At 49.3% G+C, this 26,015-nt stretch overlaps 1 protein-coding gene across 1 annotated transcript; it reads left to right on the top strand.

The window, feature by feature from the left end:
* The first annotated feature begins 941 nt into the window (after nucleotides 1–941).
* On the top strand, nucleotides 942–9,367 carry LOC134522145 (collagen alpha-1(XXIII) chain-like). The gene is made up of 3 exons (XM_063349458.1): nucleotides 942–1,331; nucleotides 5,362–5,431; nucleotides 9,309–9,367. Exons 1-3 carry the CDS (start codon nucleotides 1,116–1,118, stop codon nucleotides 9,365–9,367), a joined length of 345 nt encoding a protein of 114 aa, XP_063205528.1. The 5' UTR covers nucleotides 942–1,115.
* The last annotated feature ends 16,648 nt before the right edge of the window (nucleotides 9,368–26,015 follow it).

Genomic DNA, 26,015 nt, shown 5'->3' with positions numbered 1-26,015 from the left:
GGCTGTTTGGAAATAGAGGCTACAAAAAAGGAGCTTGTAGATCCAACAGGGTTGTCTGCACGTGTGTGTTTCACTAACAGTTACTAGATCCTGACGCCACTCCTAGGAGCATTTTCTAACTCCTGGGCTTCACCCACCTCTTCTTCCAAGTAAGAATTACTCTTGGAAGGGCAGGGGCTGCGATCAGGAGGCAAAGAGTATGTTTGGATTTGTATAGTATGTGCTCAGAGTCTAGGCAGGCATTAAGTTATCCGAGGATGTTTTATAGGTGAGTTAAGAGTTGACGTGATGCAATGTGTAACAGCGAGGAGAAGGCAAGGACGTTTGGCAAAGTCTGGGGGTACTTAGTGCTTTTATATGAGCACAGTTTCTCTCATTCAAAGGCTCCCTAAAGCAGAGGGGGGCACTTTCCTGTGATAAAACCAGTAGGTTTGGGTGGCAGAAGGCTTTGCAGATCCGGTCTCTTCCCTAAAACAGCTCACAGCCCGGACAGGGGCTGTGGCACAGAAAGAGTGAAAAAATCCCCAGCGGTTGACACCTCTTCTAGGTCGCGCACGTTACGGGGGCAGAGGCCGTTTCCCGCCCGGTGCCCCCCAGCGAGTCTGGCCGCCGCCGGGTGCCCGCTGTCCGGCCGGGGGGTCCCGCTCCGCCCGCCCCGGCCCCGCTGGAGGGCGCCCGCTCCGCGGCCGCTTCCCGCAGCACCCCGCACCCGGGGCGGCTCTCGCCGTGCGCCGCACCGCCCGCACCCCGCGGGGCACCGCCGGGACCCCCGGGGGCGGGGGGGCGGGTGGCGGTGGAAGGGGGAGCGGTCCCCGCGGGGGGCCGGGCAGCGGGGGTGGGATCTGCTCCGCGTAATCCCCCATGGGGGGCGGCGGGCCGCGCTCGGAGCATCCCCCCCTTCCCCGGCGCGGGGGAGGCGGCGGGGGAGCCGCCACCCCCCGCTTCCTCCGTTTAAGACCCGGGCCGGCGGGGCGAGCGGAGGAGAAGCGGCCGCTCCGCAGCTGCCGGCCCCACTTCCGCGGCGGGGCGCGCAGCGCGCAGGGCGGGCGCTGGATGCGGGGGGAGGCGGGCGGCAGCCGAGCGGGTCCCCGCGCAGCGACGCGGAGCGCGGCGCGATGAGCGCGGGCAGCGGGGCCGCCGCCGCGGCCGGCACCGCCACCTCCGCCCTCTGCCTGCTCCTCTCGCTCACCGCCGTGGCCGTCTGCCTGCTGCTGGGCGCCAAGACGGCGGAGCTGCAGGGCCGGCTGGCCGCGCTGGAGGAGCGGGGCGCCGCCGGCACCGGGCCGCTGCTGGACGCGCTGCAGCCCCGCGTGGAGCGGATCTTCCGCGAGGTGAGTGGCCCCGGGAGGCGGGGGGAGCTGCGGGTCCGGCGCGGGGTAGCGCCGGGCTCGCTCCCTCGGCCACCGGTTTCGCGTCCCCTCTGGAAAAACTTCCCCTTTGGAAAAACTTCCTCCCTTTTACCAAACTTTTTACCCCCCCGTTTTCTCGCCGTTGCCGTTAATGAGAGCGTAGGGCGAGGCGGGGCAAAGCCCGTCTGGTTTAGCAGAGCCGGTGCCCCAGGTGGAAAGGCGAGCACTGCAATCTTTGGGAACGTGCGGCTCTTTCCCTCGCTCCATTCACTGGCAAAGGTAACCCGAGCACTTAAATGCTGTTTCTCTTTGGATGTAATGGACTATAATTTCCTTGTTAGAAATTTATGAACGTGATCCCTGTTATCTGGGCTGTCTGTCACAGGGTATCGTGTGGTCCAGCAGCGCTGAACTGATTGATGGCGGGTAGGGAAGAGTGGCAACCAGTTACTTCACTTTCAGTCCCAGGGTTTTCTGAAATTATTCAATAAAGATTTCAGTGCTGAAAGGCTTCTCCTACTTGGAGAACAATTATCCACACTGATGCCCTTCTCTGTAACTAAACCAAATCTCTGGGAGAAGTTACGCTTGATCCCAGGGTTGGTTTTCCCCCGACTCTGGTGTTTAGGTTCGGGGGGTTTTACAGCCAAGGGGGACATCGCTCAGAGGAAACACTTGAAGATCCCACAGTTGGTTCGTTGGATTTGGGTAAACAGTAGTTCATAAAGTGCAGCAAAATTCAACACAGCTTAGGGGGCTGCCGCAGGACGCTCCTGAGTGATCCATTCTGACATCTGGGGAAGGTTTTACACTGGGATTTTATTAATGGCCTGACTGGGGTGCAAAACACGGTGCGGCATTAAAATTGTTACAGCCATGAAGCCTCAATCGTGCAAAAATGTATTTTTTTTAAATACAGTGCCTTCCATCTGTGAGCGGCTCCGGGGAGCAGGGCGGGATGGAGGGGGATGGAGGCAGCTCAGGGGGGACGGGGACACCATCCCTCCCGCCGTGTCTGACTGTTGGAGTTACGGGGAGGGCACTGCTGGCACCGCCGCGGCGTGTCCGTCCTTCTGGAAAGCTCGGTTGATGTGCCTTGATAAAAGGGAAATGTTAAAAAATATTTTTTTGTGTGTGAAAACCCTGAATACCAGAACAGAGGGGGGCTTGTGAGGCGTAATCACAAAATCTAGTTAACGTCTTTTTCTCCAGGCAGGAATTAGCCTGCCAGTCGTGGCAATGGTTCTATTCCAATTACTCCAATAAATGTGCTTAGCAATGGGAATGGTTTCTGTGGCACTGCCTAAGATCATGTGCAACCTCTTGCTGGGATTTAGTTAAGTGTGGAAAGCTTGTTTTGTACTGGGAACGCTCAGATGGAGATTGTACAGGGGAAAATAAAGCAAAACCACATAATTGGGTCTCTAATGCAAGAGGGAGCTTGTTGAAACATTTAGGATGCCCGAACTTTTGTCAATACCGAAAGCAAATTTTGAAAGGAGTAACAGATGCAAGGAATGCGCGGCAGCGATTGTGCTATCTATTAATAGTCGTTTGAAATGAAGTTATTCATTTATGTTAAGTTTAAGAAAGTGTCTGTTTCTTGACCAAACTCTCCGCCTGCTCGCTCATGGGACGGCTTCTGTCCTTGCTGTGCTTGAGAGTTTCTGGAGAGCGAGAGAATATTTCCATCAGCATGAACATCAGCTGATGCCTGGGGTCAGTTGTTTTTTGTGTTAAATTCCGCGTTGGTCCTCCTTTGAAGTTTACCACAACATTTCAGAAGCGAAACCAAAGCTCCATACGCTCCCTGTGCACGACCCGGCATACTTTTGTTCTCCGTCGCTCCCCAAAAAGCGTTACTCCATACACCGATCTGGGGTCTGCTGGCGTAATTTATGGCAGAGCTGGATATAAAGAGCAGCAGCTCCAGCACCAACATGCTGGCTCTGTTCCTGTTGGTGTTGTTTAAATGTTTGGCAAGTAAAAGAGGATAGGAAACAATAAAGGAAGGGTGAGTGTGTAGTTAAGGCAATGAAAGCCGATTTGGACAACGAGCATTTAGTTTCTGGCCCTGTGACAGGCATCCGTCTGACTGGAGAAATTGCTGGTTTTCATGTGGTGGGACCTTGCCCTTCCCTTGGCCGTCCCTTTAGCGGGACGTGCTGCAGGCTCCTGCTTTGACGCCCTCCAAAACATGGTCCTACCGTAGCAGCGTCTCCACTTGCTCTACGTCAAAAGCCCCAATTCGAAGCACGTAGTTTTCGTACTGGAGGGAAGATGTTAACGGGAGGATTATAGAAGCATCCAGTTGTTGTAAACAAAGCTGGAGCGTTTTGTTCACAAAGGATTTATTGTCCACGGTAGGCAGAGAGTGTCCAGATTAATCAGTTTCATGACAAGAACAATTCAATGGGAGAACAGAGGACTCGCTCCAGGATTCGGGATTCAGATCTCCTCTGCTGTTGCCAGCGCTGCCTGCTGAACTGAAAGGACAGAAGAACTTATTTTCGTTTCCTCGAGCATCTTCATCATCCAAATTACTTTAAAATAAACACAGAAAAATTGAGCAACTCTCTAACATTTAGACTGCAAGTGGCTGTCAGAAAAGTCGCTTTAGGTACTTTCGTGCCACTTTTTCTCAAGGAAAGCGTATGCGCTGCAGAAGGCAGCTCCATCGTTCTGCTCTTTGTGCTTCCCGCGGGACAACTTCTCTGGCAGGTGCTGTGAAACCATGTTGATGCTTTCAGGACCTCTTAGCATCATATCTGAGCAGGTCGAAAGGAACGCATAGGATTTCAACAACAGATAAAACTACTTAATCCCCAGAATAAAAGGAAAAGAACCTAATTCACAGGTAGCCTAATTCCTGAATAGTCCACAGTGTTCAAATATTTGCACATAGGCTGGGTTGCCAGCTCTATAAAATTAAAGTCTGAACACCCTGAATGCAGTAAGTACTTTGAATCTTCTGTCTTTGAAATGTGGGGACTCCAGTTATCGGATTATTGGTTTCTCTCCTGGCAAATGCTCTAGGTGAGACAGGGCGTTCCTGGAGGGCTGAGGGAGCAACCATTGCGGGTGAAGATGAGATGATCCCACCCTGGCTGGGCTGCCCCAGCCACGAAGCGCTGCGCCTGAGCTAATATCACTTACCTGTCATCAGGGCTTATTAACTTGGGCTTGGCAGTGTCCTAAATGCAGGCACGAACATTTTGGTTGGCTTAGAGAGCCCGCAGGGCGCGCTCACATCTGTCTGCAACACGCCATGTAGACATTGCTTTACTTTGTGAATTTTTACGTGTTCTAGTAGTCGCACTGGTGAGTTTTTCACCTTGGAGATGGAAATGCTGGGCTTTTGGGGGGACCTGCGGGTGGGGAAGCGTCCCGGTCTCCCTGGCAGTGCCCACCCCGCTGTCCTTCTCCTCATCCCTCTTCTAAAGAACCTGTACTACTCCACACAGCATGAATTCAAAGTACGAAATCAGCCAAATCGGGCCACATCTGTCGTGCAAACATCACCCTGCCATGTAACCTCCAGGGTGTTTGGAAGCAGCTTTGTGTTTGGTGGCAGCGGGGCTTTCCCTGGGCACTCGCTGTGCTGCTGGGGCCGGCCGGGGCAGAGCAGAGGGGCTCTGTCACCCCCCAGCACCGTTCCTGCCACCAAACACGCTGAGATGACGCTGACATCTCAACCTGGGACTTTCGTAGCTGCTCAGGAGGAATCCAGCCCACGGTGCTTGTCTGAAGTGACTTTTGGGATGTGCAGGAGTCTCTGCCTGCCCCGCGTCAGCATTGTGGACTGGCCACTTTTTGCTAAGAAACGTTTAATATTTTGTGTGCTACTATTGCATGGGGCGTTATCCAAAGAGGCTGAACGCAACAGGGTGAAACTATGACCTGTGACGGGATGGAAGCCTGCTGGAAGGTTTGGCTGTTGGCATGCACACGCAGTCCGCGTTTAGATAAAATGTATTGTCTAAATGGCTATTTTTCTTCCTCCTCCAAACAGAAACTGGGTGAAGGACTGGCAAAACTGCGGACGGCGAGGGAGGCTCCCTCAGACTGCACGTGCCCCCCAGGTAGGTGCAGACGTACCGGCACAGCCGACACCAGCCTGCCCGGCAGCCGCCTGCTCGTGGCACCGACGCCACCGACCTTCTCCTCCCCAATTTTATATACTCCTCCGTATCAAGGAAAATGCACTAAGAAGTGCTTTTTTTTCCCAAGCTGAAGCGCTCTCTTGTGCTTGAGACTGTTGACTTCTTCCATTGCCTTGCTTTGGCCTGTTTACAGATAAAGGAGTTTGAGGTTTGGACAAAAGCGGCGTTTGGCTATAAGAATAAAAGAGCAAATAGCTTTACTCGGTTGTGAGCCCAGGGTGTGGGGCCAAAACAATTTAGAAGTAGTAACAAAATCACTGGGGCTTAATGCAAGTGTGATAATTAAAAGCTGCAGCCTCTCTGCCTTTTCGGAGCGTAGCGACTTCTCCAGCGCTGCCTTGCTGTATGAGAGCTGTCACTGATTGTTTAAATTTCCTCCCAGAGTTTAATGAACTTCTTAAACTGTCAAAACTTCCTGTTCTGCTGTGGAAGTGCATGCTCCTTGGAAACAATAAACAGCTTAGATTAGTTTGTAAAGGCATCTCATTTATAGAAATGCTCCGTTGAGTGCTCTGCTGTCCTACCCAAAGGCATGAATGGCTTTGGGCTGAGGCACTTCAAGCCTTTTCTTTAATTTCTTTTCTTTTTTTTTTTTTTTTTCTCTTTTCACAGAAGTAGGGAAACATGGGTGAAAGATGTGCCGTGCTTTGATGGGGGAGAATGCTTAGGCGTGTTACAAAGCCTCCTCGAAAACAGCAGATTGTTCAATTCTGGTTTTAAAGAAAAGAAAACAAACCTTGAACGCTACGTGTAGATGCATAATAGGCAAACGGGCAGCCTCAGTTTTCCCTGCCATCCTGGGTATGAGTCCTACCAGCACACACAGGCCTAGTCCATACTCACAGGACAAAATAGGTGGACTTTTTTCCTGTCATGTTGTGTTATAACCTTGGAAGCATTTAAATAATGATGCTTTTAAATGTGCTGCTGCGGTTTTACTCGCTGGTTTTCTAGTGGAAGGCTCCTATGGGCGCCCTGTACACCTCGCTGCCTTCTAACCAAACCCCATCAGCTGAGACACAAATCGTGCTTATTTTCAGCTCTTCCGACACTGGTGGTCAAATTAGTTTCCTCCCTTCTGATGCATAGACCCAACCAAGCCCATCAGCCTCACGGGGCTCCGCGGGCTGCGTCTCGCTCCCATCTGTGCAACCAGGGTGTTGCTGGTGCGCTTCGGTGTCAAGAGGCTTTTCCTTTGCTCTGCAGAAAGCACTTGGGATTGAAGAGGCTCCTTTGTGGCCAGGAAAGTCCCAGTTCGGTTCTGGGTCAGTGGGTTTGCTGGTTGCTGCATGTGAGAGATGGGGGGGGAAGAGAGGAGGGGGACGGTTTTCCCACGTGCTGCTGAAATACTCATTACAGTCATTAGTAACGAATGTCAAAATAATTGGTGAGCCGAAGGAAGAAGTGGTGGGTAGGAAATGTTGTGGCATTGGTGGCTGCTCCTGACTACCGCTGCTCAGGAGTCAAGCGCTGTGCTAAGGCGAGGATGCTCTGATGAGCTGTCATGAAGGCTTTCAGCTATTTTTGAGCAAATTGAAGGAATATTTACATGTCTTTCTTTTCTTTTTGTCTTTCTCCTGAAGAAGACAGAATTGCCTTCTGGTCTGTAGTTAAAAGAGCTTGGTCAGGAAACATCCCGAGAGCTTGTTGCCCTCACTGGCATTGCTGCGGAGCTACGCCAGGTTGCAAACTAACAGCTAAGCTTCAATTTGCCTCCGTGCACCAAAAAAGCAGCCCCTGGGGAAGACAAAATCCCCTCCGTGGAGGGGATGGGGAGATCCTGCCAGCCTTGCCCATGGGGAGCTTGGCCAGCATCTGCAGCCCTGGCTACAGTCCCGCTCCTGCTTCCCGAGGGCAGCTGGAAGCTGGTGGGTAACGCCTGGGCTGGGGGGCTTTCCTCCTCCAGGAAACCCCGCTAAGGTTAGGATGCCTTCCATCTTATCACTGGGTTTAGTGATAAGCCACCAAAGAGCTGTCGATGGCAGTGCTGTCGGCATCGGCATCGTCATGCCGGTGTTGTCTCTCTCCGTGCCTCTTTGGGAAGAGGGGGACTCGCCGCTCCACAGACCCCCGGGCAGTGGCAGGAGCAAAGTGCACGCTCAGAGCTTGCCCTGCGAGCTGGGATTGTTTTAAACAAGACCCGTTTTTCATCGAAGCGAGTCAGTTTGGGCTTTTGTTGGGGTTTGAGGGGGAGCGGGTTGTTTTTAGGGGGCTGCCTTGATAAAATCGACCCACTACACATTAAAAGCAGTTTGGGACAAGACGACTATGATCCACTTAAAAGTTAAGTGAGGCTCAAGTTATTTCTGCTCCAGCAAAGACCTAAATTAGTGCTTGTAAAAAGACCCCGGGGGGCGGCAGGGCTGGGCCAGCAGCGCCGGGGCCGATGGCCAGCAGAGGGGGCCCGGCCGTTTCGCCAGGGCCACGGAGACATCCCCCGTCGTCAAGAAAAATCATCATAATTTTAAAAAAAAAAGCCTTAAAAAATTACTACTCTGGCTCTGACGCTGGGGATGCTTCAAAAAAGGTGTCTCCGTAGTTGCTCTCAGCATCTGTGCGCTGCTTTGAGCTGAGCTGTTTTGCTTTATTTATTCAGCCAAAGCGATGGGGCGACGACGACAACAACTTGGCGTCACTTTGGCTCCTTCGTGCTTTGGGCATTTCTGTGGCTGAGGGAGAGGAGAGCATCCTTGGGGGTTTGGGCCAGCTGGGTCAGGTGCGGGTCGGGCTCCAAAATGCCGTGACGGGGTGAATTGGTGACCCCGCTCCGGTGAGGACTGTGGCCTTTCGCCCCCCCCGGCTATTTGGGACGGGGCCACAGTGGTTGCGTGCTGCTGGCGCCGGGCAGGCCCAGGACAGGCTGTCCCCATATGTTGGCTCACTGCGAAACAGCAGCTCAATATTTTTATTATTGTCGTTCCCTGAGCCAGGCCCGTAATATTTTGCAGAGAGGCCCCTTGTCCCCTTATGCTCAGCCTTTCTCTGGTGGGATCCTCACACAGCCTTTGCTGCAAGATAAAATCCAGCAGGTGCAGGACCACTTGTTTATCTGGCATTTAGGACAGCCTCCAGCTGAAGAGCACTTGGAGTTGGGTTGAAAATAAGACTAAAACTTCATGCTTGCAGGCCCTTTGTTTGTGGTTGTGTTGTGGCCTCTGGTTGCTTTTTTTTCTTTTTTTTCAGAAGTCTTTTTTATTTTTTCCCCCTTGTATTTTTAAGCACAGTCTTTTGAAATGGATTTAAGAGGAGATGCTTGCTCTCAGGGTCTCTTGCTGTCTTACTCCCAGGATGGTGAGCCCCTGGCCCAGGTTGCCCAGAGAAGCTGTGGCTGCCCCATCCCTGGAGGGGTTCAAGGCCAGGTTGGACGGGGCTTGGAGCAACCTGGGCTGGTGGGAGGTGTCCCTGCCCAGGGCAGGGGGTGGCACTGGATGATCTTTAAGGTCCCATCCAACCCAAACCATTCTGTGATTCTGTGAAATCTGAGGTGCAAAACGCTTTTGTTTAATACAGTATTTGCCATGCAAAAAGTCTTCAGGGTCTATGAGAAGGTCCTTCAAAGAGCTCGAGGTGCCGGATGCACCGTGCTAGACCCTGAGAGCAAGCATCTCCTCTTAAATTCAGTTTTAAAAAAAAAAGGCTTAAACCAAGCCTCAAGCTGCAGAACATGCCCTGCCTGGCAGCTAGTCCTCGCTGTGTTGCAGACTGAGGGTGTGAAAATCTCCAGCTCTTTTGGCTGCTCTTGCAGTGTGTATTTCAACGTATGCGTTGTGTTTCCGAGTGCCTTTTTATTTAACAGTACCTCCACAGCCTTTCCGCTCCGGAGCCTTAACTCCAAATTTCCTGGCTGCTGGATGATGCATATCCCTGTCTTCATCTTGAATTCACGCTGAGACGGTGTCATATGCTTTTGAACGTATGTATATATTACAAAACAGTGTTAAATGTTCGGTGTAGTAATCTGATGTTCCAGTTAATATGTGACAAATATTTCCCAATAATGGCTTGGCAGTGGGGAGAGCGGAGTGGTACTCCTGCCTGCAGGACAGCGGATTGCTCCATTTCTCGGCAATTCAAACCATGTGTACTTGGGGAAGCCGATCATTTAAAATCCTCCCTACCTCTTCAGACTCAGCAACTCCAGAGGCTCTCTTGCAGCACTTATTATTATTTATATAATTTTTATATTTTTTAAAAAATTTTTTAATTTTTCCCCTAACTTTATACACAGGGAGCAGCTTTCTCCAGCTTGCTTTGGAAGTTTGGCACGGTACTTTCTGTGGTTCCCAGCGACTTGAAATAGCTGCCTGATTTTTACTGGCGTAAATGTTGTCTTCAAGTGTCACTCCCTATCTGCCTTCTCCCCCGCGTTGTCTCCCCAGGTAATTAGCACAACAGAATTTCCCTAATTGCTGGAGATCAAGGAGAAGAGGGCTCTGCTTCCTTTGTAGTCCTGACAAAGGGCAGATGTTTTCCAGCAGGCCAAATGGGATGCGCTGAGCTCTGTTAACGCCGGCTCTTTGTTTCGCACCCTTGCGTGATAGCAGCTCTGTTACTGCTCTCTTTTTACATCGTCAGTATCTGGGTCTGCAGTTTATGAGTCGTGAATCCTTCAGGATAGTTAAATAGATATGGAAAAATATAAAATGGAAGTGAGTATTTCTTTTTTTAAATTAGCGGTGATCTCTGCTGTTCTGAGCTGCTTTGCATCTACTGAGCTTAAACATATGAAGTATTCCTTACTGTCACCGCGAGAGACGCTTTCCTGCCTACTGAAACCGTTAAAACTCGGTATTTTTCTGTCATTTCTGTGATTTAGAATAAGACAAAGAGCTTTACAATATCTTCAAGTTTTAAAATGGTTCCTATATCCTCCTTTCCTCGCTTTCCCATACCCTGACGGTTGCTTCAGCGGGGTTTACCTTCTCGGTCTGACTTTGCCTGCAGGAGGCTAGGACATTATAATTACAGTATTAGGAAAAACAGGAATTTTTTTGCACTAAACTTACAAACACAATCAGAATTCTCTCCTGCATGGAAAAACCTGTGCCAGCATTTTAAAAAACTGACCCAGAAGCCAAACATTAAAGCATCTAAATAACAAAGAAAAACTGGCTGGGAAGGACATTTGACAAATGGTGCCATTTAAATGCAGACGCTGACTTTCTGTTTAACATGTTTTTGAATATTACCCCTTCAAAAATACGATCTGATCGCACATCTTAGCAGCTTTTGGAAAAACACTCTTTGAGCATAGAAATTACTGCTGGCTACCTTCCATCAGCTCCTTCCTGGCGACCATTCCCCAGTCCCTTTTGGATATTTGTGGAAGGCCCCAAGGACATCTGGAGCCGTGTCTGCACGCCACATGTGCGGGAGCTGCCAGCCGCCTTCTCCCAGGAGCTACCTGGGATGGGCAGGGATGCCCTCCATCTTCTTACAGAAGGTCCCAGGAAGCAGCCGCTGCAGAGTGGTGGGTCCCCATCTCATCCTTGGGAACCTTAAAGCTCTGCTTAGGGGAGTTGTTTGTGTGGCTTCAGGACTCTCCGTTGATGGAAACCTCTGGGTCAGGGGTTGTTTCTTGGGTGGTTGCATAGATGGAAATAAATGGAGGAGAGGGAGTCTGGCTTTGTTTGGCATCTCCTCCCAGCTGTACCACTCGTGCACGTGTTGTGTGCTGCAGGGTGCCAGCCAGCAAGGGGGAAGGAGCCCAAAGTCCTTCTTGAATGATTTTCTCATGTCTCTGTGGGTTGTTGCGTGTCCAGAGAGGGGTGTTGGCACTGCAGCAGCAGCCAGGTATGTCATGGCAGTGTCAGCGGGACTTCTGCTCATGCTGGCTTGCTTTACTCCATTGCAAAGCCACCTTTGGCGCCGCTCTGCACCCTTGTTGAGGAGCTGGTGGTGGTGGAGGGAGCGGCAGGCGACAGCCAGGTGTACAGCAAAGGGGAGGTTTGAGTCTGGGAATCTGGGGACGGCTCTCAAAGCGAGCTCCCCAGCACGCTGGCGTCCAAGGGAAGGCACGTCCTCTGCTCTCAACACCCATCCAAACAATACCCTACCAGATCAGCTGCTGTGTCAGCCAGCAGTGACATTTAATGTCCTACCGAGGTGACATTAAATGCTGGATGTGGCCAGGACTTTCCGAGGCAGGAAATAGCGTGGTACCAGTGTTATTCCCAGAGCTGGCGGCGCCTCTGACATGGAGTCAGAGGCGGGAGCTAAAAGGCAGTCTGACCTCAAAACCACTGGCGCAGGATAATGGGCTGGAGCCATCTCCCAGCGAGACTGCGGCGGCATTTATCCTGGTGGCGTTTGGTGCAGCTCTGGCGTTTGAACACGGAAGCCCAGAACCGTACACCAGGAACCAGCCCTTTCCCAGCAGCATTCATCTTTAGACCACTTCAGCAAAAATTAATTAAAACTGGTGACATCAATGGGAGAAGGCTTTGAAAATTTATTTTTTCTAAGTCTGCCAAAGTTATTTTGAGTGTAATGAAAACTACAAAAATAAACCTGATGACCATATCCTCTGCGAGAGCTCTGTGTAACTTTATCTTGGTCTCGACATATGAAGTCATTTATCTAGGCACAGATATTTTTTGCTGCCAGCCCCTTCAGCGCTGCCTTTCCAGAGAGGAGGCTCTGAAGCAGGTTGGTTCAACGCTCATGGACTGACTCACCTGGGAGTTTCCCATCAGCTTCCAGTTAGTTTCCTTCTCTTTCTTGTTCAAGCGATGGATGAATGTTCCCCGCGTGAGCAGCGACTCGGCTTTGCAGAACTGATTTATTGAAAATAGACTGCGCTTGGCGTGGTACCTACTGCGTCTCCATGCCGTCTCATTGAGCCAGTAGTGCTGTCATCTCCTGTCCATCCTATAGGTAACAGGATGGGAATGTGTTTCAAACCCAGAGTGCTTTCGGTTGATCTTATCGTTCATGCAGTGATGATAGAAGGTTTTAGCACTGAAATGATTTTTGGGAAGTCAGCTACCGCTGATGTATTCCTGAAGAAAGAGCTGCCTTATTTCTCTGCCACCAAGGAGCTCCAGGCTGATGTTTCATGGCTTGTGTGGCACAAATACATGCTGCGTAGTAAGCCCGATCACCTGCGCATGTGGCTGGGAGATTGTAGATAGCAGCAATCAAATTCAAACTGGAGCAGATGGGCTGTACAACTGTTACGCCTCTGCTCTCGCTGCACCGGGTGGGTGTTGCTTCATTCCTCAGCAGACACTGTTAAAGAACTGTTCCTCTGGCCTCTGCAGGGAGCAACAGCCCAGGCAAAGACTGGACAAACAGCCCCATCTGCCCCACCAACCTCTGCCCTTGGCTTCCTACTTGAGAAGTCCCAGAGTATCCATAAACCTGGCGCATCTCCTGTTTTGCCCTTCAAAGACCAGGAACGTTGCTCTTATCCTGGTGCTGCCTGTTTGCCCTTGTTTTGTTGCTCTAAAACAAGGTCATTTGTTTTACTTTGTAGGGTTGCGAGGGCAGTAGGTGTAGTGACCTTTAAATATAGATATATTTCCAGCACTCCTGTCACACCAATAAAGGCTGGAATTAATCCCAAAGGGGCAAATCTATTGGTAGCTTTTGGGTTATTTTACAGATTTCCGGGCAAGAGAGTCCCTTACAGGTCTTGTTAAATAGTTTCCTTAAAGGAAAGTATTGCTGTGAACTCCAGCACCTAAATAGCATGCCTTCATGTTGCCGAATTTGCTTATCCCTCACCATAGCATTTTCAGGGGAGGAAGGAAGGTGAATTGGAGAGTGAAACCCATAGTTGTCTGCAGCTGAGAGTCCTAATAGGATTTTAACTGAGTAATGATGTTGCAACAGGTGCTCACTGAGAAGTGTGGCTTGTCTGGTTTATGGTGTCCAGGGCGTGAATCCAAATACCAGCCACAAGCGTGGATTGCTGCGCTTCTCTCTTGCCCAGGGTTTACCTTTGTTGCAGCAACTGGCTATCTAATCAGCAGTGAAATTATTCTGATAGGCAGAGCACCCCAACCTTGCTCCATGGGAAGGCAGTGTGACACCAGCAGGTTTGTCCCCAGATGCGTTAAGGGGGTGGCAGTTGTGTTGCATCAGTGTGACCGAGTACTTCTGCACCTTCGTTTTCCATGAAGCTGGCCTGGCTGTAGGAAATCACTGAAAAGCTATTTTAAAGGCAGCCCCCACCTGGAGAACTGCATTCAGCTCTGGAGCCCCCAACATCAGAAGGATGTGAACCTGTTGGAGCAAGTCCAGAGGAGGCCATGAAGATGATCCAAGAGCTGGAGCCCCTCTGCTGTGAGGACAGGCTGAGAGGGTTGGGGGGGTTCAGCCTGGAGAAGAGAAGGCTCCGGGGAGACCTTAAAGCCCCTTCCAGTCCCTAAAGGGGCTCCAGGAAAGCTGGGGAGGGACTCTGGATCAGGGAGGGGAGCCACAGGACAAGGGGGAATGGTTTTAAACTGGAAGAGGGGAGATTTAGATTAGAGATTAGGAAGAAATTCCTTACTGTGAGGGTGGTGAGTCCCTGGCCCAGGTTGCCCAGAGAAGCTGTGGCTGCCCCATCCCTGGAGGGATTCAAGGCCAGGTTGGACGGGGCTTGGAGCAACCTGGGCTGGTGGGAGGTGTCCCTGCCCAGGGCAGGGGGTTGGAACTGGATGATCTTTAAGGTCCCTTCCGACCCAAACCGTTCTATGATTCCATGATTCTATGATTTGGCTACAGGTTTGTCCATCCGTAGTTGTGAGAAGTCTGGAGACAGCATTGCTGCGGTGGTGGCCCTGGGGTCCCTTGGCCCTGGGGTGCGGGGTGGGGTGGCAGAGATGTGGTGGCTGTACCTGGCTGGGGTTGGTGCTGGATGTGCAGGAACCAACCATTGCCCTGACCTCGAAGGTACCCCAGTTTCTGAGTGACAGGTTCTCATGGTGACACACTGCATGGAGAAGCAGCGCAAGGAGACAGCTTCAGTTGCCGATCTTTTTTTAATTGCACCTGTCCTGCCATGATAAACTAGACAGTAAAAAAGACTGGATTTCTTTCTGCTTTTCTAAATCGGAGCCAAGAGGCATCAATTCTCGTCATTTCCCAGCTATGACCCCATGGTAATCGCACCACTTGTATGCAGCATCCAGCCCTGGGGGGAGGCCATCCTCTCTGCAGGCTGTGGCTTTCCATCCTGAACACGAGCGTGGTGGGCGCAAGCATTTGCGTTAATGCGGCCTTGCAGGTTGTGCTCACATGGTTTAGTGACCTAATTAAACCTCCACCTGTTCTTTGTTTGTCACCATCAGTCTTTGTGGCAGAAGATACGCTGGTGCCAAGATACTCCTGGACGCCCGGATTTGGCAGCCTGTGCAAACACAATGTGCTTCTTGGGTTTCATCCCCGTGATCGAGCTCACAGCCTTTTGTACGAGCGAGGCAAAGAGCTGCTGGGGATGGCAGGTCCTGAATGTCCCCTTTCCCACCCAGCACGTGCTCGTTTGCTTTTTTTAATGTGACCTAGGGGGGCAAGAAGGAGAAAAAACTGCATACGCAGGATGAATTGGGTGTAACCAGGGGACTCGCAGAGGGGGCTCAAGAGAGCCTGTCACTGGGTTAAACACTAATTCGGTGCCAGAAGTCCACCTTTTTCTACAAATTGGAGTTGGGAAGGTATTCATGAAAGACCTCACATTCATCTTGTAGGCCATAGTGAATCTTGGTTAGGGTAGGGATTTGGGGCTGCATTGGTTGCATTTGAAGCTGTTGTTCATGTTTCTGGCTCATGTTTAAATTTGGTCTATTTATTTATTTATTTATTGAAGACATTAAGAGAGCTTGGCTTCTGCTGAACAGTGGCAGCCCTTTGTGTGTTTTTTTTTTCAAAATGATTGCAATCATGACAAGACTTGAAGGCCAAGAAAAGCCAATCTTTACCCGGGGATGGTTGTGTAACACAAATTACTTTTTAACCCCCCCCAGCCACCGCATGGCAAGAGCCACTGACCCCTGACGGTGTGGGACTTTGTTCATCAAAAGGTCCCCTTTGGTGGAAGTTGACAGGGACCATTTACGTCAAGACAACTCTGGTGGTGGACTTGGCTCCAGCCCACCTGTGATGTCTCCTGTGCACTTGCAAGAAATCCCACATTTCTCCCTTTGCTTCTGGCTCTTCGTAGCACAACCATGGTTGTTGGCTGTACAAGCAGCCCGTGGAGGCCAGCGTCCCCTGAGTGGACCTCTTAAATTCAAGCTTTGTGCGCCACATAAAAATTTTACTCCTCATGCCCCAGGCTCTTGGGCGGCTTCCCAGCAAGTATGACATAGAGAGGGAAGTATTTACAAAAATTGAATAGGTTCGATGGAGCGCCCATACATCTGTATGCTTGTGGTCAGACTTCTAAAAAAAACTGCTGGTAGAGATGAGGTCTATCAGTACAGTACATCTGGAAATGTTTCTTTCCGGCTCGAGTTTGTCTGGGTTTTCTCCCCGTTTTGTGCTGTCTCTGAGCAGTCCCCGTTCGTGCTACTCCAGCGCGCGGCATGCTTGGTGCAGGAGGATCGAGCAGGTTTGTGCTGCTTCACTGCTAAGAGAGATTGAAGAGCTTGGACAAGATGTTGAACAGATTTTTCTTTTTCTTTATTTTTTTTCCCCAGCAGATCTGTCTGGAAGATGAGAACAGTTGGTATTGATATGATCTGCTTCGTATTTTGGGAAGCTTTGGCAGTAACTGCTACCAAATAATGATGCTTCTGGGTCCCTATTGTGCAAACATTTAAATATGTTCAACTGTGTTGCGCAGAGCCCTTGTCAAGAGACTTGAAGCGCCGTCCTGGGGGGACTTGAGGGCATGGCTGATTGCAAAAACAGGTCCTGATAGGGAACTGTAAGGAATGTATGTCCCATTTCTTAAGAGAAAGCCTGGCTTTTTGGCTACTGGCAGCTGGTGTTAGCTTGTCTGAAGACAGATGGTTGTTTATTGGAGGTGCATTAGATGGGAAACATGCAGTTGGTAGTGGGTTGTGTGCTGTTGATGTGGGTGATGATGCTCTTTTGTGCCATGGACACAGGTTCTTCTTGTGTTCGTTTCCTTCTTTAAATTTTTTTCCTAAGCTTTGCATCCCAAACCACAGCTTTTCCAGCTCAGTCCTGGAGGGTTGAATCAGGGGCCATCCTCGTTATTGGGGTGACTGCTGCGTGAGGGTCTGCCCCTGCCCACGTCCTGGCCGCTTGTCCATCCTGTGCTGGAACGTGGTGTGAAGGCAGAGATGCCCTGACCCCGGTCAGAACTTGCATGTGCTTTTCTGTTGCATTTTCTTTTTTTTTTTTTTTTTGATATAGCCATTTTGTAGATCAGGACTGTATACAGGTCTCATTTTAATTCTAAAGATATGGTTAAATTCCCCAAGAAGGCGTGTTCAAGTCCAACTTGGGAGTTTATATACAGACCTTTGACTTTAAGGATAAAAGCACTGTATTTTAGCTCCTTGAGGATTGCTTTAATGTGAATTAAGCCAGACCTTAAGGAACTCTGTTTCATTTTCAGAGTCTGTGAAAAGATTCAGCCTTTAAACTGTTTCTTCACAGAGACGTAAGGTCAGAGTGCATCAGTGCCTCGCAGCGTCCCCAGGCCCTCGGTCGTGCCCTGGTGCTGGGGGCAGACGGCTGTCCTAGAGATGATCAGACACATGAGGTCTGGAGTATCTGGAGGAGCAGCAGCACAGTCCCCCCCCGGTTTAGTTCCCCTTGGTTATAGCGACACAAAGACACATTCAGGCCTTTGATAAAAGCCAGGCTTCTCTGCTTTTACACACACAAACAAAAAAAAAATCGAAAAGGAAAGCAGAGAAGGGGAGGCTGTGTTTTGTTAAAGTACGGACTTGGGATTTAGCAAGAAAAAAACCCCGAAACCTCACTTCTTTGAATTAATGAGGGGCTCTGAAGTTGGAAGCAGCCCTTCTCCACCCCATTGGGTCAGCGGACATTTCCAACCCCGCTCCCTCCCCAGGAAGAGCCCCCTCCTCTTCAGCCCCATGGTGGTTTTTATAAGGAAGAAGGGGTTTCATATATATACATATATACACACACATACATATCCCATCCCATATATAATCCCATATATGTGTATATGTTCATTAGTGCTTACTAAGTGGCAAAGCAAAATGCAAAGAAAACAGAGGGGCAGGGAGTAACAACCACGTTCCTTTTCGGCGACTAAATGCCCGTCCTCTTTTACTGGGTTTTATTCTGGGCTTTGCTTATTGCAGGTTTTAGCTCCTCCTTGCTCCAGATCGGTCCTGACCGACGGCTCTGGGCCGAGAACTCGTCCCCAGGGGATTTCATTGCAGGGAGTGGGTGAAATTGGGTGGTTCCATCCTGATTTGGTTTAAGCTGGTAAATTTTGTGTTGCTTGAACCCAACAGTCTGTTGAACTGTTTTGGTTTAAAATTGATTTGATACCTAATTTTGGAAGCTTTGCCTGCTGTAGTTGGGGATTCTCTGTGGCTGTACCACTGCCGGGTATCTATATGCCATTCCTACCCCGAATTTCAGCCACTTGACACAGCGAGCTCAGTGCCGCTGGCAGGAATCCCATGCAGAGCCACCGTAATGAAGTGGCGATGTCAAACCTGGCACTGATACCCTGAGGAGTTAGGCCTTTGCCACCAAATGTTGGCTTTTTCCTGGGTGTAAAACTGTGTGTACTCAAGGGAGAGGCGATGCACGCGTTCAAGTTGTGTCGTTTAAGATCTAAAAATCCCATTTTGTAACATCATCGCACAAAGGAATGTTTTACTCTTTAGCTGCTGTCCTGATGGCTGACGTGCTGTCAGCCCCAGCGCGGAGCCCTGGACCTCTAAATGCCTCGCAGCATCCTTCTCGGGGCAAAATAATAAAAAAAATACTCTCCACACTTTAAAACTTATTTATATTGAAACTTTTGATGCAATTGAAAAAGATCCAAATGCATGTTTAAAAAGTGATGAAATAAGCAACATTTCTTCTCTTAATTGTATAGCTCACAGTTCTTTTTCACAGAAAGGAAGAGCAGCGCTGATCACTAGCCTGGGAGGCGATGGAGCTGTGCTGCTCCAGGGATGTGACCCGGGAGGGACGGTGGCGAGGACCTTCCCACCTCACCCATGGCATAAGGGCACTGTCTGCAGGCTGAAAACCGTAACACTGAGGCTGTAATTCCCAGATTCTTCCCTCTCTCGCCTCTCACATCCCCTCTGCCCCCAGGAATGACCCCAAAACTGGCTGCTGCTTCCCTTCCTGAGGAGCCAGGAGGGACACCAGGAGCATCTCTCCCTCCTTTGAATATCTCAGGGAGGGGAACAGAAAAGGCAATAGGGCGGCTCCCCTGCTTCAAAGGGGAAAAAGGGCTCTTTCCCCCTGCACACCAGCCCGTTAAGAAGCAGTGCTGTCACCTGCTTTTGCTGGTACCTGAACACAGCTGCGGCTCCTGATGAACCACCCTCGTCCCAGCTGTGTCTGTGGGGCTCCGCCTGCCCTTCTGGCAAAGCCCAGACTCGGTGGGCTCCGGGGAGGTTTCATATGGAGCCACTGAGGGCTCGGGAGGTGTTTCAGCAGCAGGGATGGGGCTCTGGGCTGGTGGGACACGGCTCTGCTCCCTGTGGCTCTCCTCTCCGTGGCTGAGGTGAGTCTCCTGGCATTTGCTGTTTCTCAGTTTTTTGTGAAGGTGCAGCAAAGGGATGATTTGGAAGAGTGTGCTCGTGCTGATGTTAGCTGGGATGGCATTTCGGCCTGGGAATAAGAGTTATGTACGGGTATCTTTAAGGTATCTAAATCCCTCTATGTTTTATAATACAGAGAGGGGTTTAAGATGTACTGGAGTGAAACTCACTGCAAGTGGGCAGGAAAGCAGAGGTGGGTGTGTATTTATGCATACACACGTGTGGAAGAGTTTCTGTAAGGTTTAGTCCGTGGGCAGCTGTTGAAGCAACCTGGGTGCTGTTTTAAGAAGTCCTTTATGTTTTCGGTGTTGGGGGCGTGAGGCCTGTAGCGAGGCCCTCTGTGCCCCCTTTGCTGTGGGAGGTGGTGTGCTGCCCCAGGGGCCTTTTTGGTCTGACCAGTGACACAAATGTGTTATTTTGAAGTCTGTTTTAACTGATCCCCTCTGGAGCTTGATGTCTGCTCGCTTCAGGCCATGCTGTCATTGTTGAACAGGAGAGAACTCAAACAAATACGTACCATAAGGTGAAATCCTTAGAAGAGTGATGTGGCCTAACTTCAAGTTGTTAAACCACAGGATGCTTCAGAGGGGTCTTCACATTCCTGGCTGTTCTTTTTTAGTGCTTTACTTGTGTAATGTTTTTACTCTGGAAGAGGAGCAGAGCCACATGTATTCCCCCACCCGCCTGAGCAAATGGTAACCCAGGTGGTCTGTCTGTAAAAGAAGAGGAGTTTGAGTACTCTAGAAACCTCCCTGAGATGGCTGCTCCCTGCTGGCGGGCAAATGCTGAGGTGAGCCCTCCCTCCCAGACTTCCATTTTGTTCAGTGAGGGTCAGGGCTTGGTGGAAAGCGGGGACTGAGCCCAGCCATCAGCCCCCGTGAAACAGCAATGTGGAGTTTATGCAAGAATGGCAGATGAAGTAGCGGGTTGTTAACCCAAAAAGGTGACTCCTAGAGATGAAGAGGTTGTCCAGGCAGTGGGGGGAAAGTTAGTAATATCCCTCATTGGCTTCTGCCTGTGGCAGCCTTTCCACAACTCGGCTATGTGACTGCATGTTGTCTTTGGGAATTTTTGTTGGGTTTTGGTTTTTGTTGTTTGGGGGGTTTTTTGGAGTGTCTATATTGGGGCAGAGGGAGTCGGACAAACCTTCATGGATGAAGGAAACATTGTCTGGGGTAGGTGTTACAGAATGCAAAGGGGAGGGTGGAAAAAATCTCCCCCAAAACTAAACTCCAATCTGGAAAGGCATGTTGCCCTGTGATGGGCAGTGACTGCTAATTGCTGTTCTGCTGCTCATCCATGCTGATGAAGCGGGAGCTCGTGGCTGTTGGTGGGGCTGGTGGAGGTCACTGCCCATGGGTGCCAGCTTTTGCTTGGTCGGTGCCACACTCTCAGCTCTTAAGCCTCAGTGCCTGGTAGAAGTTAGCAATAGTCTGGCTTAATGTAAAATGGAGCCCTGGGTTTAAGCCATTAATCTCTTCTGCTTGGGGTTGTACCCTTGCCAAGGAGTAATGAACAGCCTAATGAACGGGGCCAGCTGAAATACGGCTCTCAGCTGTGAGACTGATGGTGGACCCCTCTGATCAAGGCCACTTACTGAAGCTGTTTCCACTCAAATTAGGACATACTGACAGGGCCTGTGGAAGATACAGCCGTTAGCACCTGAGATGTTGAATAATAATGCCTGTTGAAGGCAATTTGTACTTATCTGATAGCTTGAAGTGCAAAAGCTGGAAGAAGGAAGATGAAGGGACAGAGGCTCAGCCTGGGACTGGAGGGTTTGATTTCCCTCTCCTGGCTGCCAGCGTTTTGACGGGGAGCCAGGAATGCTGTGGGCTGTGAAATGTTTTTGTTTCGCTTCATCGGGTTTGTGCAGCCAAGTCCTAATCTGGGCTGTCATTTCCAGGGAGGGAAAATGGGAGGTCCGCGTTTTGAACACCTCTGTGGGACTGTTGCAGGGAAAGGGTCCTTCCCGGTAGTTTTAAGATGGCTAAATGTTGCTGGATGTTCTTTTTTGTTCTTTTTTCTTTTCCCCCTCTTAAAAAGTTTTTTTTTATTATTATTTTAACTGATTTGTTGGCTACAGCCATAAGTAAGTGGTACAAAATGTGTCTGAGCTGAAGCTTTCCAGTGCTGAGCATCGTATGCAGCTCTGATCATCTGGAGATGAACATGGCCCCCTGCCTGCATCTTTTTTTAGGAATGGCTGAGTCAAGACCTGCTGGTCAAACTAAAGGGCAAGAGATGGAAAGGCAGTGGAAGCAGGGACAGGTATCCTGGGAAGGGTACAGAGAAGCTGCCTGGTTGTGTAGGGATGGGGAAGGAAGGCGAAGGTGCAGCTGGAACTCATTGCCCAGAGAGGTGATAGATGCCCCATGCCTGGAAACATTCAAGGCCAGAGTGAATGGGACTCTGAACAACCTGATCTAGTTGAAGGTGTCCCTGTGGGGAGGTTGGACTAGATGACCCTTACAGGTCCCTTCCAACCCAAACCATTCTATGATTCTATAAACATCACTAATGTGTTATCATTTAAGTCTCTAATTTCTGTTCACATGCGACTCTTCAGCTCTCATCTATAAATAATCCATCTTAAATTGTGAGTAGCAAACTGAAGTTGTTTGCTTGCAGATATTTTTGGTTGGAGGAGCCCTCTTTGGTTTGCTTGTCTTCCTTACCAGTTTATGTGTCTTGACATGTCATTTCCTTCGTGGTCTTCCCACCCTCCCTAAATGGATTTGTATATAAATAATTAAAAACAAAAGGAGACAAATCTCCATCATAAATGTCTTTCACATTGGGTGAGACATGACTTTGGGGAGAAATGCCAACATTGCAGACAAAGTACCTGGGCATGAAAGGGAACCTTCTCTACAGCTCCAGCGGCTCTCCCATCTCATCTTCTCTTGCTAAATGCTCTGCTGTACCTGCTGCCCTTTCTTGAATCCCCTCTCAAAAGAGCAGGAGGGAACCATAGTGAATAAACTAAGTGGGAATATGTTATTTTTGCTGTGGGTTGCTTAAGGACATTTAGTCAAAAAGCCCATCCTCCTCCAACAGTCTTCAGTGCCAGCCCACACTGGAAGAGCCCTTGCCTTACCTTACACCGTTGAGTTAATCCCACGTCTGTATGTGACAAGTCAGCTGTAGTTTTAAGGTAGCTCATAATGGGAATGTACCGTTAAATTCTTGGGTTGCAGTCAGTCCCGGTTCTAGCTTTTGTTGGTCGGTATTGGTTCTGGTTATTATTAACAGATTTATTTATTCTTTATTAGGATTGAAAGGTTTTTATTAGGACGTAGAGATTTTTATTAGGCTTGTGTATGCATTGATTTGTCCAATTGTTGCAATGTCTCTTGTTAAAGAGATCACCCAGAAGATCATATTTCCTGCAGGCTTTTTAACTGTATATTCTGTAATGTTGTGGTACCACCCCTTAAATAGATTGACCTTTCGGTTCCAGTTCTGCTCTCTTCTGCCAAAATAATTTCCTCCTTGCTCTGGTTCACATTATCAAATCGTGAAGCCATTAGTTCTAGTTCTTGGTAAGGGCGCTGCTATCCAAATCTGGGCTTCGCTCGGGCTTAGCAAAACGCATGGTTACTTGTGCAGCCTGAGGCAAAGTACTGGGGAAAAAGGAGATACAGGATTGAAAAGTCCCATCAATGAGAAATGAGTACATTTTTAAAAATTATTTTGGTTTTATTTGGATCATGGCAATGTGTGCTGGGGAACTTGGGGTGCGGTGCCTGCGTGACAAGGACAAGGCAAGCTGTGAACCCTCTTCATGAGAATGCAGCGGTGCTGGTAGCTCTTATGGGGGCTGGAGGGCTCTGCTAAATAGCTGCTGTGTCGCTATACAGCCATGCAGACAGCACTGGTCTATGACGCTTCCTGCTTTGTGGGAGGGACTTTCAGGAGGTAATAAATTGATTGTATTTTGGGATAAACCAGGGTGTGTGTAATATCTTATTTTTTCCAGAATTATTGGGAAAAATTCTGTTTAAAAATGTTGTAGTATTATTTCAAACGTTGTCATACGGAAAACTTTATTAAGCTTGACTTCATCGTTCCCCTACCCCTGGTTCATGCAACTGGACAACGCAAACGAGTAAACGGTCCTGTAGGAACCTGGCTTGCTCTTGCTTTCTGGGTTCTTCTGAACTTGAAGGTCACTGAGTCATGTCAGAGAAGCAGGAACAGCGCTGCTCCTGGTGTCCCTGCGTAGAAGAGCAGGGGAAACTGTGAACCTTCTGGCATCTAAGGTGTCCTTGTGATTTATTTAAAAAACAAGCAAAAAAACCCAACAACAAAAACCAAACAAACAAAACCCACAAAAAACCCCTCAACCAAACAAAACCCCCCACCTCCAATCCTACAATTTTTAGTATTCACTTTGGCTTTGAATGCATTATTCTGATGTTAGTCTGCTGTAAGCATCCTACCACAAATCTACAGACTCCGGTGCAAATCGGGAAAAGGTGGATGGGAACCCGCTGGGCTGAATGGCTTTAGCTTGTTTCTTTCAGGTGGCAATAGCTCAACTCGAAAATCATCATTGAGAGTTCAAGAAACACAGTCTTAGTGATCGAAGTGTGTCTGAATAACGCAGATTTATTTTGCCATCTGATCACACCCTCACAAACCAGACTTTTTGCAGATATTCACCTACTGAATCCGAAATGCTAGCTCAGCAGAGCAAATGGTGTGTGCTTGCAGCAGATCCGGTGCTGGTGCACGTTGTGTTGAGGGATGCTCAAGGTGTTGCTGCTGGCAGGGCAGGAGGAAGAAATCTGGGGTGGGAAGGGGGCGAAGTGGCAAAACGAATTTAAAAACTGTCTAGATCCTGTAATAGTCGCAATAGTCAGTACATGAAATATTGGCTCACACTGAATGAGGAGATAGTCTTGGCATAATTCAGCAAAGAATGTGACTCTTAAAAATGTGTGGCTTTTCTTTAGATTTCCTCTAATATACTAAATAATCTCTGGCTTTGACATTTTAATTGTAGAGCCCAGATGTGAAAACTTTCCACCAGATCCTGGCAGAAATCCCAGCAAACTGTTTCAAAGAGAGAAGTTTAAAAGGGAGGGGGGGAAGTGTTTCTTGCACTTGTAAACCCTATTGTTTCAGAATTTATCAGCTAATATTGAACTCTCCAGGCTTTATAAAAAGCAGGATAAAAGTGTTGCAGGCAATAGTATGGAGGCACTTTTTCTTGAACATCGAAGGATGTTCCTTGGTATCGAAGAAATAGGAAGCTTTAGACATTTGTTTGGTTTTTGTAAGGTCAGAGAGAGGCAAAGATCCAGTCACTGGTGCTCAAAACCAGTCTAGATGTTACGGTTTTAGCACTGCTGCTTTGAATTCTATTCAGTGGTACTTTCTTGCAGGGGACAGAGACTTTTTCCATCTGTTTAGCAAGCAATACTGGACTTGATTCCTTTTGTATCCACTCTGCTGCAAGGAAAGATAGGAAATATGCATAAAATCTACCGAATATGCATAAAATCAATTATTTAGGGTTTGGGGATTCTTTTGAGCCGTCTGTTCTAACGGACAGGCTGCTCCAGAGGAGCCAGCCGAGCCCCAGAGCTATCCTTCCTGTGTCTGGAGCGTGTTTAGGGAGGTGTTTATTCCCAAAAAGCAGCATCCTGGCTCTGCGTGTGCATGACGGGGCTCTCCCTTGGTAGAGGCCTCTGCTTTGGGAGTTGAAAATGGAGTTTTAATGCAATTCACATATTGTTTTTACCAGTTGCTGTGCTGGGTGCTTTTGGCATTGAAGACGTTATGAGATGGTGGTTCGCTGACCATCATGGGGCAGAGGATGCCACGCTCCCACCCTCTGCTCACATTGTGCTTGGCACTGTTTGCTCCTAACAGCTTTGAGGTCGATGGTCAATAATTTGATGTGCGGGGCATGTGAGGGCTCTAGTAAGGGAGAGCGGCTGCTTTATCAGCCCAGTATCTGTAACCAGCATCTTCCATCCTGCCTTTGCTCGTGCAGGGTCAGGCACAGCCATGCTGTTTTGTGCCTCTTGCACCCAGGCACAGCACCTGGGATGGAGAGCATCCCCTGCTTTGGAGCCCTCCACAGTTCCCAAATTGCCCAATAATATCAGCTCATTTATGATTAAAGAAGTGTGGTGATGGCCTTCCCCATCTGTCAGTGGGATGCTTCTATCAGGCTAGGCAAAGCAAGACTTTTGCATTCTGCTACATTGGCTGTAGTGTGATGCCTTTTGAGTGTGGTGTCAAATCAGTTCAATAGCTCCAGGGGGAATTGTAGACATCCACAGACAGAGCCTTTGTTGTCCAAGTATCTCCCCATGTCCCAGTGGAGACTGGAAAAACCAGCAAGGGAAGGTGGAGAACACAGAGCCCTTGTAATTGGGCTGGTAAACTCAGAAAATTCAAACCCCACCCAGACATCTTCCCCTTATCACACAGAGTTTGAACTGATGAATTAATTAAATCCACAGAGGAGGGATGGGTGAGTATAGAAGGACCACAAAGGGGCTGTAAATGACATTCCCATGCGGGACCATGGATGCCAGAATAAATCGGGAGGGAGGACTGATGCGTAGGCATGGCCCCTGCTGTAGGTGGGAGGGTCTGGAGCTCACAAGAGCTCAAGTACTGAAGCAAAGAAACACTGCCGGGTGTTCAGTGCTGCCGTAGTAGGAGAGAGAAAAGGAAGATAAAACTGAGTTTGCAGATCTCCAGTGGCATGGCCAACCTGCCCGTGATGGTTCTCCGCTGTCCTTCTGGCATATGGGCGTTCATCATATCACCTTTGAGGGCACCTGGGCCAGCATCACTGTAGGGAGACAGAA

Source organism: Chroicocephalus ridibundus, chromosome 11 (assembly GCF_963924245.1).
Source record: "Chroicocephalus ridibundus chromosome 11, bChrRid1.1, whole genome shotgun sequence".
In the NCBI taxonomy this organism is placed as follows: Eukaryota; Metazoa; Chordata; class Aves; order Charadriiformes; family Laridae; genus Chroicocephalus; species Chroicocephalus ridibundus.
This window is presented reverse-complemented; position numbering and strand designations above follow the sequence as displayed.

Bases quoted from the DNA above. Each gene is read 5' to 3' on its own strand.
- LOC134522145 (XM_063349458.1), top strand. From the start codon at position 1,116: ATGAGCGCGGGCAGCGGGGCCGCCGCCGCGGCCGGCACCGCCACCTCC. The intron at 1,332-5,361 runs GTGAGTGGCCCC...TCCTCCAAACAG, and splicing joins TGGAGCGGATCTTCCGCGAG to AAACTGGGTGAAGGACTGGC. The intron at 5,432-9,308 runs GTAGGTGCAGAC...TTTATTTAACAG, and splicing joins AGACTGCACGTGCCCCCCAG to TACCTCCACAGCCTTTCCGC.